This window comes from Mycetomoellerius zeteki, unplaced genomic scaffold (genome assembly GCF_001594055.1).
Source record: "Mycetomoellerius zeteki isolate Tzet28-1 unplaced genomic scaffold, Tzet1.0 scaffold32, whole genome shotgun sequence".
In the NCBI taxonomy this organism is placed as follows: domain Eukaryota; kingdom Metazoa; phylum Arthropoda; class Insecta; order Hymenoptera; family Formicidae; genus Mycetomoellerius; species Mycetomoellerius zeteki.
The window spans coordinates 112,942-127,850 of record NW_017257305.1 but is presented as its reverse complement, the minus strand read 5'-3'; the positions used below and the strand labels follow the sequence as shown (position 1 = coordinate 127,850).

Here is a 14,909-nt window from a genome sequence, read left to right as displayed (position 1 = left end):
TTCTCCGACAGTAACCGCTGGGCTTCCGAACCGCTGTCTAAACGATACGGGGGTCGAGAGACGTTCTCAGCCTCCTTCCGGGCGTTCCCGGACGTAAACCGACAGCTTCCTATCCAGTACCGACTCTAGTCGTGTCCGGCCGGACCAACGGGGGTGGAGAGTGTTCTCCGTCTCCGGTCAGGAGTTCCTGACATCCTGCCGATCACGGGGAGTTTGAACCACGCGATCCAACGCGCCCATTCGCGCAATCTACACGCCGCGCCCGCGCCGCGCCACGATTGGGTGGCCGCCGTATCGTACTCGCATTTGCATTTCCGCGCTCGCGCGTCAGCTAGCTAGGGCGCGCCACCGCACGGACTCGCTATCCGTGAATCGCGCCACGATTGCGGGACCGCGACGCCGCGCGTCGATTCGCTGCCAGCATTCGCGTTACGGTGCAGCTTACATTTACGCGTTGTACATACCGTTGATAAAGTTTATGTTACCGCGTTCGCGCGTCCGTTTCGAACACTTGCATTCGCATTCCGACCGCCTGCAGGATAAGACGTTTTTCGTTAATCTTTGTGAAGCGTTCAAAGTCCAGCCGCGTGGATTATATGCCGTTTTGCGTTCATATATGTTGCGTTAACGATTCGTTATTTTATCATTGTCTAATTTCACGTATAATGTACATGTCCGTTTTGTTTCTTTCTGATTAAATAAATATTCACTGCGAAATTGCCTGTACGCGTAATATCATTGTAAGTGCCTTCCTTCTCCGATACGAACCTCTCGCGTTTCCGACCGCATTAACCGACGAGCTACGTCCAAGCAACGGGAGTTAGGTTGTTTCAACTTATATAGTATTTAATTACACAACTAATGCACTGTTTACTGTGTTAGCACATAGTGATTTTCTACATTTTGTTTTAAGATTTGTGAAGCCTTATGTTATTTGATACAATTATAAATATTATTAATAATAAATAATGACATACTTTTAGCTGATGAGGCTTGTCACAAGCAGTACAAGGAACGTACATGTCTCCTAATTATTATTAATAGATACTGCAAATGCACTATTCCACTAACATTCTACTAATAAAATCAACGCCCCCAAAGCGATAACGTTTATATCATTGCTTGACAAACCGAAATAGCACGGACATAACAGTATTATTTATTTTTTCCTTTATTTATCATTTTATATATAACAAATAAGAAATATATGATGCGTGAATAGAATGCACTCATTCACATCATCGATTATTTACATCCATTCTAATTTTCTTCGATTCTCCTCCTTTACTTTAAATAAAGTAATATGATTTTACAAGACATTAATTCAATTTGTACGTCAAACAATAAATGTAATTCATATAAGTGCGACGTACACTCTGCACCTTTCGTCTTACAATTACATAATACACGACTTTCGATCTTGACACTATGTTATCATCCAGACGTTAAGTGCTGTCTAGCCATGTGTGATAAAAATTTCTGTGATTAGACGTCCGCAGAGTTCAAAATATTTGTATGATTACAGCGTTGCTTCCTGTTTATGCGAAAATACGCAATATCACGAACGTGCTGCGTGAAGGAGTACGGATGGCGTGCGTATAGAGGCGTTTTTAATTATTTCTCAAAAATGGTACTTTGGAAAATAACTTTATCACACATGGTTGAATTCGTCTTAAGATAATCTTTCTTTTTATTATAAAAAAAAATCAGAATTTAAGAAAAAAAGTCAAATGGTGGGATAGACAAATAAAAAAAATAAAAAAATTTTTTCTTTTGTATTATAAAGTACTCTTGAAACCATGCAACTTTTATTTCAAACATTTTTTTCTATCTCTTACAGTTTCGACGATATCCGCTTCGAAAGAGAAAAACCGATTTTCTTCTAAAGGATGTTTCATCCCTTAAAAGTGCGTATGGGCACGTATAAAAAAAATACTTGTCGCTTATTTTTGTCTGGAAAAAACATACTAAAAGATCATTAAGATCGGAGGGGGACAGTTGCGTCCTTTTCCTTGTAAGTCGTATAGATAAAAATAAGCCATTATAAAGTATATTGAAAAGAACACATGTATCATCGATGATGTCGGACGACGAAACATTACATTATGTTAATAGAATTAAATTATTTAATAAAGAACATATTTCAATAATGATTTGGCGGAAGGTGCGCTCCTAGTGTATTTCTGGTATAGAAACACGCTCCTGAGCCACAATGTCGCGCGTGCAATCGGCAACTAGGCCGCCGAGCCTCGAGCGGTAGTGGGGGGACAGTAGGCAGCGCTCGCAGGAATCGGCTTGAAATGTGCAGGTTTTTGCAAATACTTGTATGATTCTATGTGAATTTATATGTATATACAGAGTATTCAAAAAAGGTCGGGATCCCAGATTTACTCGGGAGGATAACGTTTTTGAAAGAAATGTTTCAGACAAAAGTTGTAAGATATAATATAAAAAAATCTATTTACACAGATCTCGTGGCGTCGCCAAGGTTAAGTTAAAGTCAAATCAATTTTTTTAAACGAAACACCCTATTTTTTATTTCAGAATCTAATAGCTGGTGTCAAGAGCTTTTCAAAACACTATAATAAAGTTATTTTCTATTAAGTACTTTTCAAGTTATAAAGTTTGGAAATTACTGTACCACCGACATTAGCATTACCCAATGTGTCCAAGCGACGGCTAAAATCTTTTGAATGTTGTTCAAGATCATGTTCTGGATAACGTTTGTTAAAATCAAGGTCATTGGAGATTATTCCTGTTATTTTCATTTTTGCACTAAAAAATCATTTTTACGTAAAAAATGTTTTTTTAGGTAAATGTTGTTATCCAGGTCATGTTCTGAACAATATTTAAAAAGTTTTAACCGTTGGTCAGACACTTTTGGTAATGCTAATGCTGGCTCTATTGTAAATTTCATGCCTTATAACTCGAAAAGTACTCAAAGAAAAATTATTTTATTATAGTTTGAAAAGCTTTTAACATCAATTACTAAAGTCTGGAAACAAAAATAGGGTGACCCATTTCAAAAAATCGATTTGATTTTGACCTGACCTTGGCGACTCTACCCGAGGTCAAACTGATAAGATCTGTAAATAGATCATTTTATACCTTACAACTTTTTTTTATCTGAAACATTTCTTTCAAAAATGTCACCCGTTCGAGTATATTCAGTGTCCCGATCTTTTTTGAACACTCTGTATATGCGCACATAACGCACGCAAGCACGCACGCACGCACTCACCTATATATTGTGATATGACGTTTTTCACCGTCCGTCACAAGGGTCATTCGACCTGGCCGAAGTAGCGCGGCAAATTTGTCCTGTGTCCTTCCGACACGGAGGGCGGGCGTGCCGACGCTTGTTGCGATTTTCGAGTGATAATTTGAAGATTTTTGTCGTTGCGTTTCGCGTGATATTGTTGTTTCTTTTTGTGGATATTTTTAGTATCGGCGGCTGCAGTAGGTAATTTAATGTGCGACACATCCTCACCATCTCAAGGAGGCGGCAAAGAAGAGAATAGAAGACCATATTAGGCAGCCCGAGGCTACCCAGAGGAGGGATAGCGCACAGGTGATACCATTCTATATTATCGAGCTAATGCCCTGAGCATAACTTGTTTTCCTGTAGCTGAACTCCTTACAGGCGATTATGCCGCGGGAGCGACTGAAGCGACACGAGAGGATGGCCACCCTCTGCCATAGGACGAGCGAGGGACCCCGCTGTCGGTACAGCAAGGAAGCCTCTGCCGAAAGGAGACGTCGGATCCGGAAGGCGAGTCCGTCTGCACGGGAACACATCGATTCCTGACGACACGCCGGCAAGAGTAGGCCAGAGAGGACCGTTGCGAGCAGCCGAAACCACGTTAAGTCGAATCCCGCGCGCTCAAGGATCTAGGGCGCGCGACGCGATAGCAAGTCGCGGGCTATCTCGCGGAAGCTCGCGAGATAGCCCGCGACCAATCAGGGCCGATAAGACTTATCACGTGGGCCCACGGTCGCCTGCGCGCCCCCGAAGGGACCTCGGGTCCGACACTTGTGCTGTGGACTCGACCCGATACACACGTGCGAGAGGACGCAGGACGTCGTTTGAGACAACGAGAGTACCGAGAGGACTTCGTGGTGAGACAAACGTAACGTATTGTAAAGCCGCCAATTTCCGAATCGGAGGGATCGCACGTATCCGCGAAATTGTTGTTGGATCCCGTGGGGTTGGATCCTTTCGCGAGTAACTGCGTCGCGGCTGCACGCGCGCACCGCGTGATCGTGCCATCCCGTCCGATATCGTCTTGGTTTCGCTATAATTTCGAGTCCGTTATTTTGCACGCCCGCCGCAACCACAGCCAAGTCATTCTGTATCGTATTGACGCGTCATAATTCTGTATCGTATCGACGCGTCATAATTCTGTATCGTATCGTCGCGTCATAATTTTGTATCGTATTGTTATGCCGTAATTTTGTATCGTACTGTTGCGTCATCGTTTCGTGTCGCATACTATCGTCGTCGTAGTAGATCCTGGGTTTCAAAGGATGTTCTCGCGTGTTCACGCATTCCGAAGATTTTCGTAACTGCGCCATGGATCTCCGTAACCGCGATACATGCGTCGCGTAGAATTACGCTAGAGTCGAGAGCTCGTCCATCAGAGAAGAGGAGCGGTTACTTAATACCGTCGAGAACGTATCGCGAAGGCCAGAGCGCTTGCATACCACAGAGTCAATCCGTCTGCCTGTATGTCGGAAACCGTGTAATTGATTCAGAGAATATATTTGTTATTATCTCATTGTTATTAATTCTACCTACTTTACTGTTGTCTCGCCTTACTCGTTCTCCAAAAGATCCTCCGTTCCCGATCACGAGCCACCCCCTCTGCCATTATCGTGGCTGAGCAGTCAGCTATTAGAGCCATCCGCGTTCGTGAGTCTCTACACCTCAGTATTTTCGAGTGAGAACGTACCGAAAAAATTTAAGAAAGAGGGGCACGCTCTCTCGTGCCTGGCGCCCAATCATTGACGTGAAGTTTAGAGTATGTAAAATTTGAGAAAGCCGTTGTGGTGTTGAGCCTTTTTAATGTTGTCATGAAGGTATCGACTAAAGAGAGGTAGAGCAATACTCGCGAACGCGCGACGAAGTGGCACCACGCTCGTGAGTGAGGTCGCAATATATTTATATTAACTTTTGATGACCATTTTATACATAGATAAAAATGAAAAAAGACTATCAGATACACATTGGAATACTATATCATATAGCAATGAAAATTCTATATACTTACCAAGAATTTTATCTTTATCATAATGGATGAGATCACTATCTATGCATCACTTTTTATTTCATTATCTATAAAATCTCCATGTTTTGTGTCATGTAAAAATGTTCCTTCTCTCTTTATATAGTTATATCAAATAATCATCACCTATTTTCTCTGAAATATTGATTACTGGTAGTCGCAATATCTATTAATTCTTCGTAGATTGTGTTTGACAAATCTTGGACATTATATCATGCTGATTATATTGATGATTCATATTTATTAGCAGGGTAATTTAGCTTTGAGGGTTTGCAAGAAATGGCACTAATGTCAGTGTTGTCGAAGACATTCCAATCGCAGCTATTGTTTCTTAATGCTTTACTATTACTCCATGATATTTAGTCATTTACTAATAACAGATCCAGTAAAAACATCGTGTTTATATCATTTTAAAAATAGAGCTTCCTAAACAGCATTTCCGATATGCGTTGCTTTTGTTTTTTAATCAGAAAAAAACGGCGGCATAAGAGCATAGAGTTCTGATAGAAACTTATAGTAATATAGTTGCTCCATCCATTAAGACATGTAAATATTGGTTCAAACGATACCAAAGTGGTGATTTCAATGTTAACAATCATCGCTCGGGACAACCAAAAAAGCTGGAAAATGCAAATTTGCAAGCATTATTGAACGAAAATCCAGCACAATCCACTTCAGAACTTGCCAGAGAATCAAATGTTGATCGTACAACAGTTACATAATATGAGAAAGATTAACAAAGGAAAATAAGTTCCACATCAGTTATCGGAAAATGCCATTGCGAACTGATTGCGCATTTGCATTTCATTGATCGCCAGACAAAAAAAAATTTTTGTATCGAATTGTTACTGGGAATGAAAAATGGATCTATATTGATCCCAAACGAAAAAAATCATGGGTTGATCCAGGCTAACCAGCAACATTCACTTCGAGGCGCAATATTTACGATTCAAAGATATTATTGTGTATTTGGTGGGATCAAGAAGGTGTTGTGTACTATGAACTGTTAAATCCGAAAGAAACTGTCACCGCTGATCGTTATCGACAACAATTGTACAAACTGAAGCAAGCATTATAGACCAAAAACGATCTCTAATTGCGAGTAAACGACGCAAAGTGATCCTTCACAACAATGCTCGACCTCATGTTGCATTATCAGTGAAGCAAACGCTATTAGAGCTGGAATGGGAAGTCTTACCACATCTCGCGTATTATCAACCAGACATTACTCCATCTGATTTTTCCTTGTTCTAGTCAATGCAACATACTCTAGGAGATATACACATTTATAATTTCGAAGATGTGCGAAAATTTGTTGAAAATTGGATCAATTCCAAAGAAGAATCTTTTTATCGTCGCGGAATCCATATTTTGCCAGAAAAATGGGAGTTATACAAGGAAAAATTATACAAAATACTTTGATTAAGATATTCGTTCATTATCTTGTTTAAATAAATCAGTTGTTGAGAAAAAAAAATCTCAGAACTAAATCACACTCCTAATAAATATGTATATAGACAAAACCTCGCCTTATCTTTATTTATCTACGATAAAATAATATTAAGTTGTGAAGAACTGATGCATAATAATTACATATAAACGCTCCTTTGAATGCAAGAATGGAATGTCAACAAAACTATTAGATAATGTTTACCCATTAAATAATTTCCTGCTCTCGTATATTGTACAATTACGAATAAACGTTATAGCCCAGTCAATCTAGAATCGGACACCAACAATTTTGAAAGGATTCGCGATTGTTGAATATGTTGTAGAGTTCGGGCCCCTAATGAAAAATTCAAATTTGCGACTTCGAGACAGGAGCCAATACGCCGCCATCTTGAAAAAAAAGGTGATAAAAATACGTTTTTTTTAAATAACTCCTTTTCCGTCACTTCTATGGTCAAACTAGGTCCTATGAAAGTTGCAGAGAAAAAAATTTCCTATAACTTTTGTCTAAAACATTTTTTTGGACGACAAAAAATTCATGAGTTATTATAGTACAAAGTTGAGGAAATATAGAAAAAAGCGGTCAAAATACGTTTTTTTTATTACTCCTTTCCCATCACGCCTACGGTCAAAACAGATCTTATTAAAGTTAATCGTACATCGATATTTGATATTCGGTATTTTCAATAATAAATAATAATAAATATTAATTAATAACAACAAATATAAATAAATAAATAATAATAATAATAAACTAATAACAAACAATAATAATAAATAATACACCAAATAAACTATAAGCATATGTTAAATATATACAGGATGTCCCATTTTAAATAATACATTAAGATTTCTCGAAAATTATGGTAGACACAGAAACGTATTTCAAACAAAAGTTGTATGATAACATTTGTTAAGATCAAAGTCATTTGAGGTTATATCTCTTATTTTCATTTTTGTAAGAATTTTTACGTAAAATGAAAATAAGAGGTACAACCTCCAATGATTTTGATCTTGACAAATGTTATCCAAGACATGGTTCTGAACAACATTTAAGAGGTTTTAGCCATCGATCGGACTCCTTGCGTAATGCTAATACTGGCGATACTATAACTTTCAAGCCTTACTCAAAAAGTACATAATGAAAAATAACTTTATTATAATGTTTTGAAAAGCTCTTGCTATCAGTTATTAGATTCTGGAATAAGAAATATAGAGTTCGATTTAAAATCGATGTGATCTGACCTGACCTTAACGACGCTATTCAAAGTCAAATCAATGGTATTTTCTTATGTCTCCTTCCGAACCATACAACTTTTGTTTGAAACATTTTACCATATCTACCATAGTTTTCGAAATCGTAATGCATTATTTAAAAAATTAGGACCCCGTATATTATCACCTATATGAAATGTTACAGTATATAATATAAACATGTTTTTTATGTTTATAATATACACATAACAAAGTAATATAAACATAGTATAATGTATAATAATATAAACATATTTACAATTTTATATGATATAATCTTTTTTTCTGATTTAATGATAGATCCAGTATACTTAATAGTAAATTCGACGCAAGATATACACAAAATTGAAGGACATATGCCTATACCGACATTATTAAAAGGAATAAGAACTCCTATAAAAAAAAGCACGATAAAAATGAAAATACATCAGAAGTAAAGTAAAAATAAGTATAAATTAATTTATACTCATTTTCTTTCTGTAGAAAAAACCCCAATAGCATACTTTAAAACATACAAACGTCCTCTAAATATTCACTTAACATATTTTTTATTATCCATTTAACACTGTTTTATAAAACACAAAGGACAGATGTTTCGTATAAAGGAAAAGGGGAAAACCATCGAACCTTATAAACGTGTCTGACTAGACTACCTGACCCGCATTTCTAAGACAGACCCAATATTTCTAACATATTTACAACATATTCGTAAATATTTATAAGACTTATTTTGAATACTTTGTAAATATTTTTTGTGGTCTTAGATTGCACAGACAATAAATATTTATTATAAATAGTATTAAAATTAGTATGCTTTATATAAAACATGTATAAAATATTTATATAACATTTGAAAAAATAAAGAATAATAAATATATATCATAAATATTCCGTGCTGTCTGGATTGTCAGAAATTTCAAAACATTCGAATAGAAGTGAACGAATTTCTATATTTTCTCAATTTTGTACTACAATAATTCGTGAACTTTTTGTCGTCCAAAAAAATGTTTTAGACAAAAGTTGTAGAAAATTTTTTTCTCTGCAACTTTCGTAGGACCTAGTTTGACCATAGAAGTGACGGAAAAGGAGTTATTTAAAAAAAAACGTATTTTTATCACCTTTTTTTCAAAATGGCGGCGTATTGGCTCCTGTCTCGAGGTTGCAAATTTGAATTTTTCACTAGGGATCCGAACTCTACAACATATTAAAAAATCGCAAATCCTTTCAAAATTGTTGAAGTTACCCCCAAAATTCAGCTAGATTGACTGGGCTATTATTTATTGATAACTAAATAAGAAACGGCATGTACAATATAAATAACAATAAAAACTATAATAAATAATTTATTAAGACTGTATATGTGAATACACAACAAGTAAGAATATTAAAGCATATATCGAAGCTAGATCTTTAATGCTTAAATAATTCAATGTGAACTATATATACATATACTACACATGTATATGCAAATATACCATATTTGTAGTCATTCGAACTGCGCGCCGAATTGGTTTTCCGTACTTATAAACGCAATTAAACTACTGTAATGATATCATAAAGTAAATTAAATTGATAAATAAATTTTAATAATTTTGATGCTCAATCCGGTATCATATTAGAAAGATAATGAAAAACTGTAAATAAATTTATTGCGAAAACCTCGGCCGGGAGTCAAACCCGGATCTCCCGTATTCCGTACGAGAGTCCTAAACCTTTAAGACTACCGAGGCTAATCGACAATATCGCATCTCTTGACATATTATTTTAAATGCTTCAATTTGAAATACATATTTCATTCATAAATGTTAAAAATGTAAGCATTCAAATACTTTCCTATGTGTGTATTTATCAGGTAACAAAATGTTGACAGCCTGTTAGCAATTTGTCACAAAATTAGAACAAAACTGGTGATAATAATACTTGTCTACAATCTACAAGATCTAATAGCAGGTTGTCATCAGAAACCAAGTAAATTCGCCTAAGGAAATAATTTTAAACTGTTTTATTAAAAGATATTAATATACAAGATATCCCAGATCTATAGGATCATCTCTCATGAGCAGGTAAATCGGATTAAACTTATTGTCAGTCAAGAAGTTCTACTATTTTGCAATTTATGCAAAATATCCTATATAGAGAGCCCGGTAAATTTTAAATACAAGAAATAGATGGATATCACTTGGCGGCAGTCCTGCAAATATTAAGTGACAACACAGATTCGGTTTCTATCAATAATCTAACAACGTTTGACAGATCTATTCAATTTCTGTCAATAATTTGTTGTCAGAATATACTCCAGATTTGTTTCTTCTGTCAGTCTGTCATTCAGTTTTGCTAAATTCTATTACATTTCCTCCAGCCAATTGTTCAATAGCGTTGTACGAATGTATGTCTAATCAATAGAACAATTCTGTTACTATTCTGCTGACATAGTATAAATCAAATACTTTAAATTCTATTTTCGACAGGCTGGGCTCTATTTGGGTTTATTATAAAATAGAAGTAATTATTTCAAAAATAATTAACATTAATAAGAGAAAAAGAACGAAAAAGAAAGAATTAAGAACATCATTAATATTAATATACTGTAAATAATGATTACCTACCATCACTGAATATTACAGATTTTTGTCCTTCTGCACGATGTTTCGAACCCTCTCTCTTTAGAACACCCACAGGTACCATCACCGTTGGTGGTGGCGGCAAACCGCCCGCTAACTGTTGCAAGGGTGGTACAGTTGAACAGTACTCCATGGGATTATTTGGATTAGGCTGTCTGTCCTATAACCATTTGTTAAATACTTCTAATATCAACATTTGTTCAATTCTTCAACAAACACATTTATTAGACAGACATACATAAAGAAATATAATTCTTTTTTATAATTAATATATTTTTAAACAATAATGTTGGTAAGAGGAATTTCTATGCTCTTTAAAGGACGATAGAAAGAAATTAGAAAAATCAATAAATTTTAAAGATTATTTTCAATATTACAATATTACAAAGATTGTTTTCAATGTTTTGAAATAATTATAAATATAAGTATTATAAGCATAAATATAAATTATAATTATATTAAAAAACAATAATATAATGTACGAATAATGAGAGCGTTACACAGCACGGTAATTGCGCAATTTATACAATAGTCTAATAATATTCACACCCTAAAAAATCATAAAAATGAAAAGGTCAGGCCAAAAAAAAGTTCAAAGAAAGATCCTCAAAAATTTAAACGTTTATAAATTAAAATGATTATCTAAAATAATATAATATATTACCATAAAAAGTAACTGATATATTATTAATAAAGGTACTAGTTCAAAGTGAATATATAAAGTATATATTATCTAAATTTAATAATATATTACCATGAAGAATAACTGATATGTTATTCAAGGTGCAAGTTTAAAATGAAAATACATACATATAAGTATAACAGATTATAATTTGATTCTAGAAAATAAGTGCGACATGTTATTCTGAGTGCACAAAATATAAAAGTTGTTCATTGAGATTTGATTTGAAATTTATACTAGCCCGTACAATGAAAAATAATTGCTTGTAATTCCACAGTACCAATTTGTAATAACTCGGAAAAAGAACATGGCCGCCTGGTCTCAAAAAATTTTGATGAGTTTCTCAGTGTCCACTTAGAAATAATGTCGAAGTTTTTACAGAGTAAGTGTTACTTGAAGTACGAAAAGTATTACATTAGAACCGTATTTTTAAAAGCTCTATAACGAAGTGAATATTACGCCAAATAATCAGTAAACTCTTTAAATGTATAGCTTCTTGTATTGAATTGAGAACTTCTTATTTATGAATTTATGAGTTTACTTAATATTTATTCGTTTCATGCAATAAGGCAACGTTTTTTATCAATAAATTACTCGCTGAAAATACGGCATAATAAATAAAAAATCGGAAGTTGATACGAAAATTCGAAATTTTACTAAAGAAAGATGGGAGGTTTTTAATGTAAAAAACCATTTTCATAACTCTTTTATTTGAATTATTTGTTCCATCTCTCGAAAGTTTTTTGAGACCAGGCGGCCATGTTCTTTTTCCGAGTCACAACAAATTGGTACTCTAGAATTACAAGCAATTATTTTTCATTGCACGGGCTAGTATAAATTTCAAACCAAACCTCAATAAACGACTTTTATATTTTGTGCACTAAGAATAACATATCGCACCTATTTCCTAGAATCAAATTGTAATCTGTTTTACTTATATGTATGTATTTTCATTTTAAACTTGCATCTTGAATAACATATCAGTTATTCTTCATGGTAATATATTATTAAATTTAGATATACTTTATACATATATTCACTTTGAACTGGTACCTTTATTAATAATATATCAGTTACTTTTCATGATAATATATTATTTTAGATAATCATTTAAATTTATAAACGTTTAAATTTTTGAGGATTTTTTTTGAACATAGTCTGACCTTTTCATTTTTATGATTTTTTAGGGATATCATCTACTTTTCAGAGTACAGATATACGAGGCAGCTTTCTAGTAATGCAAATATCACAAATGTATATATTTCCGATTCTTATCACGTAACTTTCTATAAGCTACAATTTATGCAATACAGTTAAAAAAAATTGAAATATATGGTATATACATACATAAATATATAATTACATATATAGATATATAATAAATATATGTATATAAAAATATATATTATATGCGTATATATTTTATTTAATAGTATATATGTAACTGTTTACATAATTATAATAAATATTTACATTACATATTTATTTCAATTGCAACAGAATGAATTTATAATATTCTATGAATATAATGAAAATAAAGAATGGCCTCTTCCATTCTAATTTATAGAGAACGCAACCTTTTCTTCGTTTCTCCGATTTTAACACGATCTTTGAAACAGAGATTTTTTTCTTGGTGATACTCTTTGAAATATCATAAAGTTTTTCGAATATGATAATAAATTTTTATTATTGATAGTAATATATCGATATAATCAATAGATCTTTTTGACAAATTACATTTCATTTTAGAAAAAAATCATGTTCCGACAACATACATACAGGGTGATTCAGAATAAACCCGTGTCCTTGCAAAGACGTGTTCCTGACTGAATTCTGAGACCATTTTTCCTCTACGAAAGTTTTATTCAACGCTTACTTTTTGAGTTATTAAAGAATAAAGTTACCGAATCATAGGTCGCGTATAGGAGGTAAGCAGGGGCGGCGCACTCACCGTCTGACGCGAGCGACCACAAGGGGCACTCATTCAGCCGTCTAAGGATATAGAGTTATTAGATTTCACATAATAAACGCCCGCACACACGCACACACATGCACGTACGCACACTCAGACTCTCTCTTTCTCTCTCCCCCCCTCTCTCTCTCTCCCTCTCTCTCACTTACCTTGCAGAGATTCGTTTTCTTTATACGTCGTAACTTGACGGATAAATTTCCCCAAGTTAAAATTTTGCTTCCACTTTGAACCATAGTTTTAGGATGTACGAGTATGTAGCTTCTAAAGATTTATAATTAGGACGTATGTAGACTCCAAAGATTTATAATAGGTTCTAATCTAATGAATTGAGTTCCTACGTTGAGTCTGTTCGCAATTATTGTAAAATTTCCTATTTTTAGGTTCAAAAGAAATTTTCTCAATAGAAACTGTAGAAGATTAAGTACGATTTTAACATTACTTAATCTTCTACAGTTTCTATTTAGAAACCTTCTTTTGAACCTAAAAATAGGAAATTTTCCAATAACTGCCAACAAGCTCAACGTAGGAGCTCAATTAATTAGATTAAAATTATATTATAAATCTATTATAAATCTCTATTATAAATCTCTAGAGTATACAGCCATTGACAAAATTATTAGGCACCCTTGCTTTTTCTAAATTTTTCACAACTGAATGTGCATAAGCTCTCTATTTGCGTGTTGTTTTCATGCTACTGACTTTGTGAGAAGGTCAAGCAACTGAGGCATATAAGTTTCTTAGAGAAATGATAATATGTACAAAACTGTTTAGTGTGCATTTCGACTTCGAATAATACGAATTTGAATGGCCACCACAGAGTCCAGATCTCAATCCAATTGAGCATCTATGGGCTCATTTGAAGAAACATGTCCGCGCTCGCAAGTGCACTTCAATTACTGAGCTCAAGAAAGCGATTTTCGAAGAATGGGAGAAAATATCACCTACTATATGCGAAAGATTAGTACATAGCTTACCTAAAAGAATAGCAGAAGTCATAAAAAATAATGGCGGACCAAGCAAATATTAGTTTATATGATTATTTAAGAAATAAATGATAACATTTATAAAGATAGTGTTATTTATTTCCTTATAAATTGAAGAAATTGTTAAATAAATAAGGTGCCTAATAATTTTGTCAATGGCTGTACATACGTCCTAATTATAAATCTTTAAAAGCTACATACTCGTACGTCCTAAAACTATGATTCAAAGTAGAAGCAAAATTTTAACTCGAGAAAATTTATCCATCAAGTTACGATGCATAAAGAAAACGAATCTCTGCAAGGTAAGGACAGAGAGAGAGAGAGAGAGAGAGAGAGAAAGAGAGAAAGAGAGAGAGTCTGAGTGTGCGTGCGTGCGTGCGTGTGTGTGCGGGCGTTTATTATGTGAAACATAATAACTCTATGCCGTTAGACGGCTGAATGAGTGCCCCTTGTGGTCGATCGCGTAAGATGGTAAATGTGCCGTCCCTGCTTACGTTACAAAATGTATTTAAAATATACAACTGGTGGTCGCAACGCCAAAAGGAATTGTATCGAGTTTAAAAATAAAATATAAGATTTTTTTTTAATATATTTTAATTTCTTTCCCTTCCCTGTAATACATGTAATATATGTATGTAAGTATGTCCGTAAGAACGTAAAAAA

At 34.3% G+C, this 14,909-nt stretch overlaps 1 protein-coding gene across 1 annotated transcript in view; it reads right to left on the bottom strand.

Annotated features, from left to right (window-relative positions):
* The window catches only part of LOC108724990 (zinc finger FYVE domain-containing protein 9), a 152,750-nt gene that overhangs the window by 64,270 nt on the left and 73,571 nt on the right, over positions 1-14,909 (bottom strand). Inside the window, exon 3 of the mRNA XM_018451735.1 lies at positions 10,595-10,769. Within this exon, the coding sequence (XP_018307237.1) occupies positions 10,595-10,769 (175 nt within the window). The remainder of the gene's footprint in view (positions 1-10,594; positions 10,770-14,909) is intronic.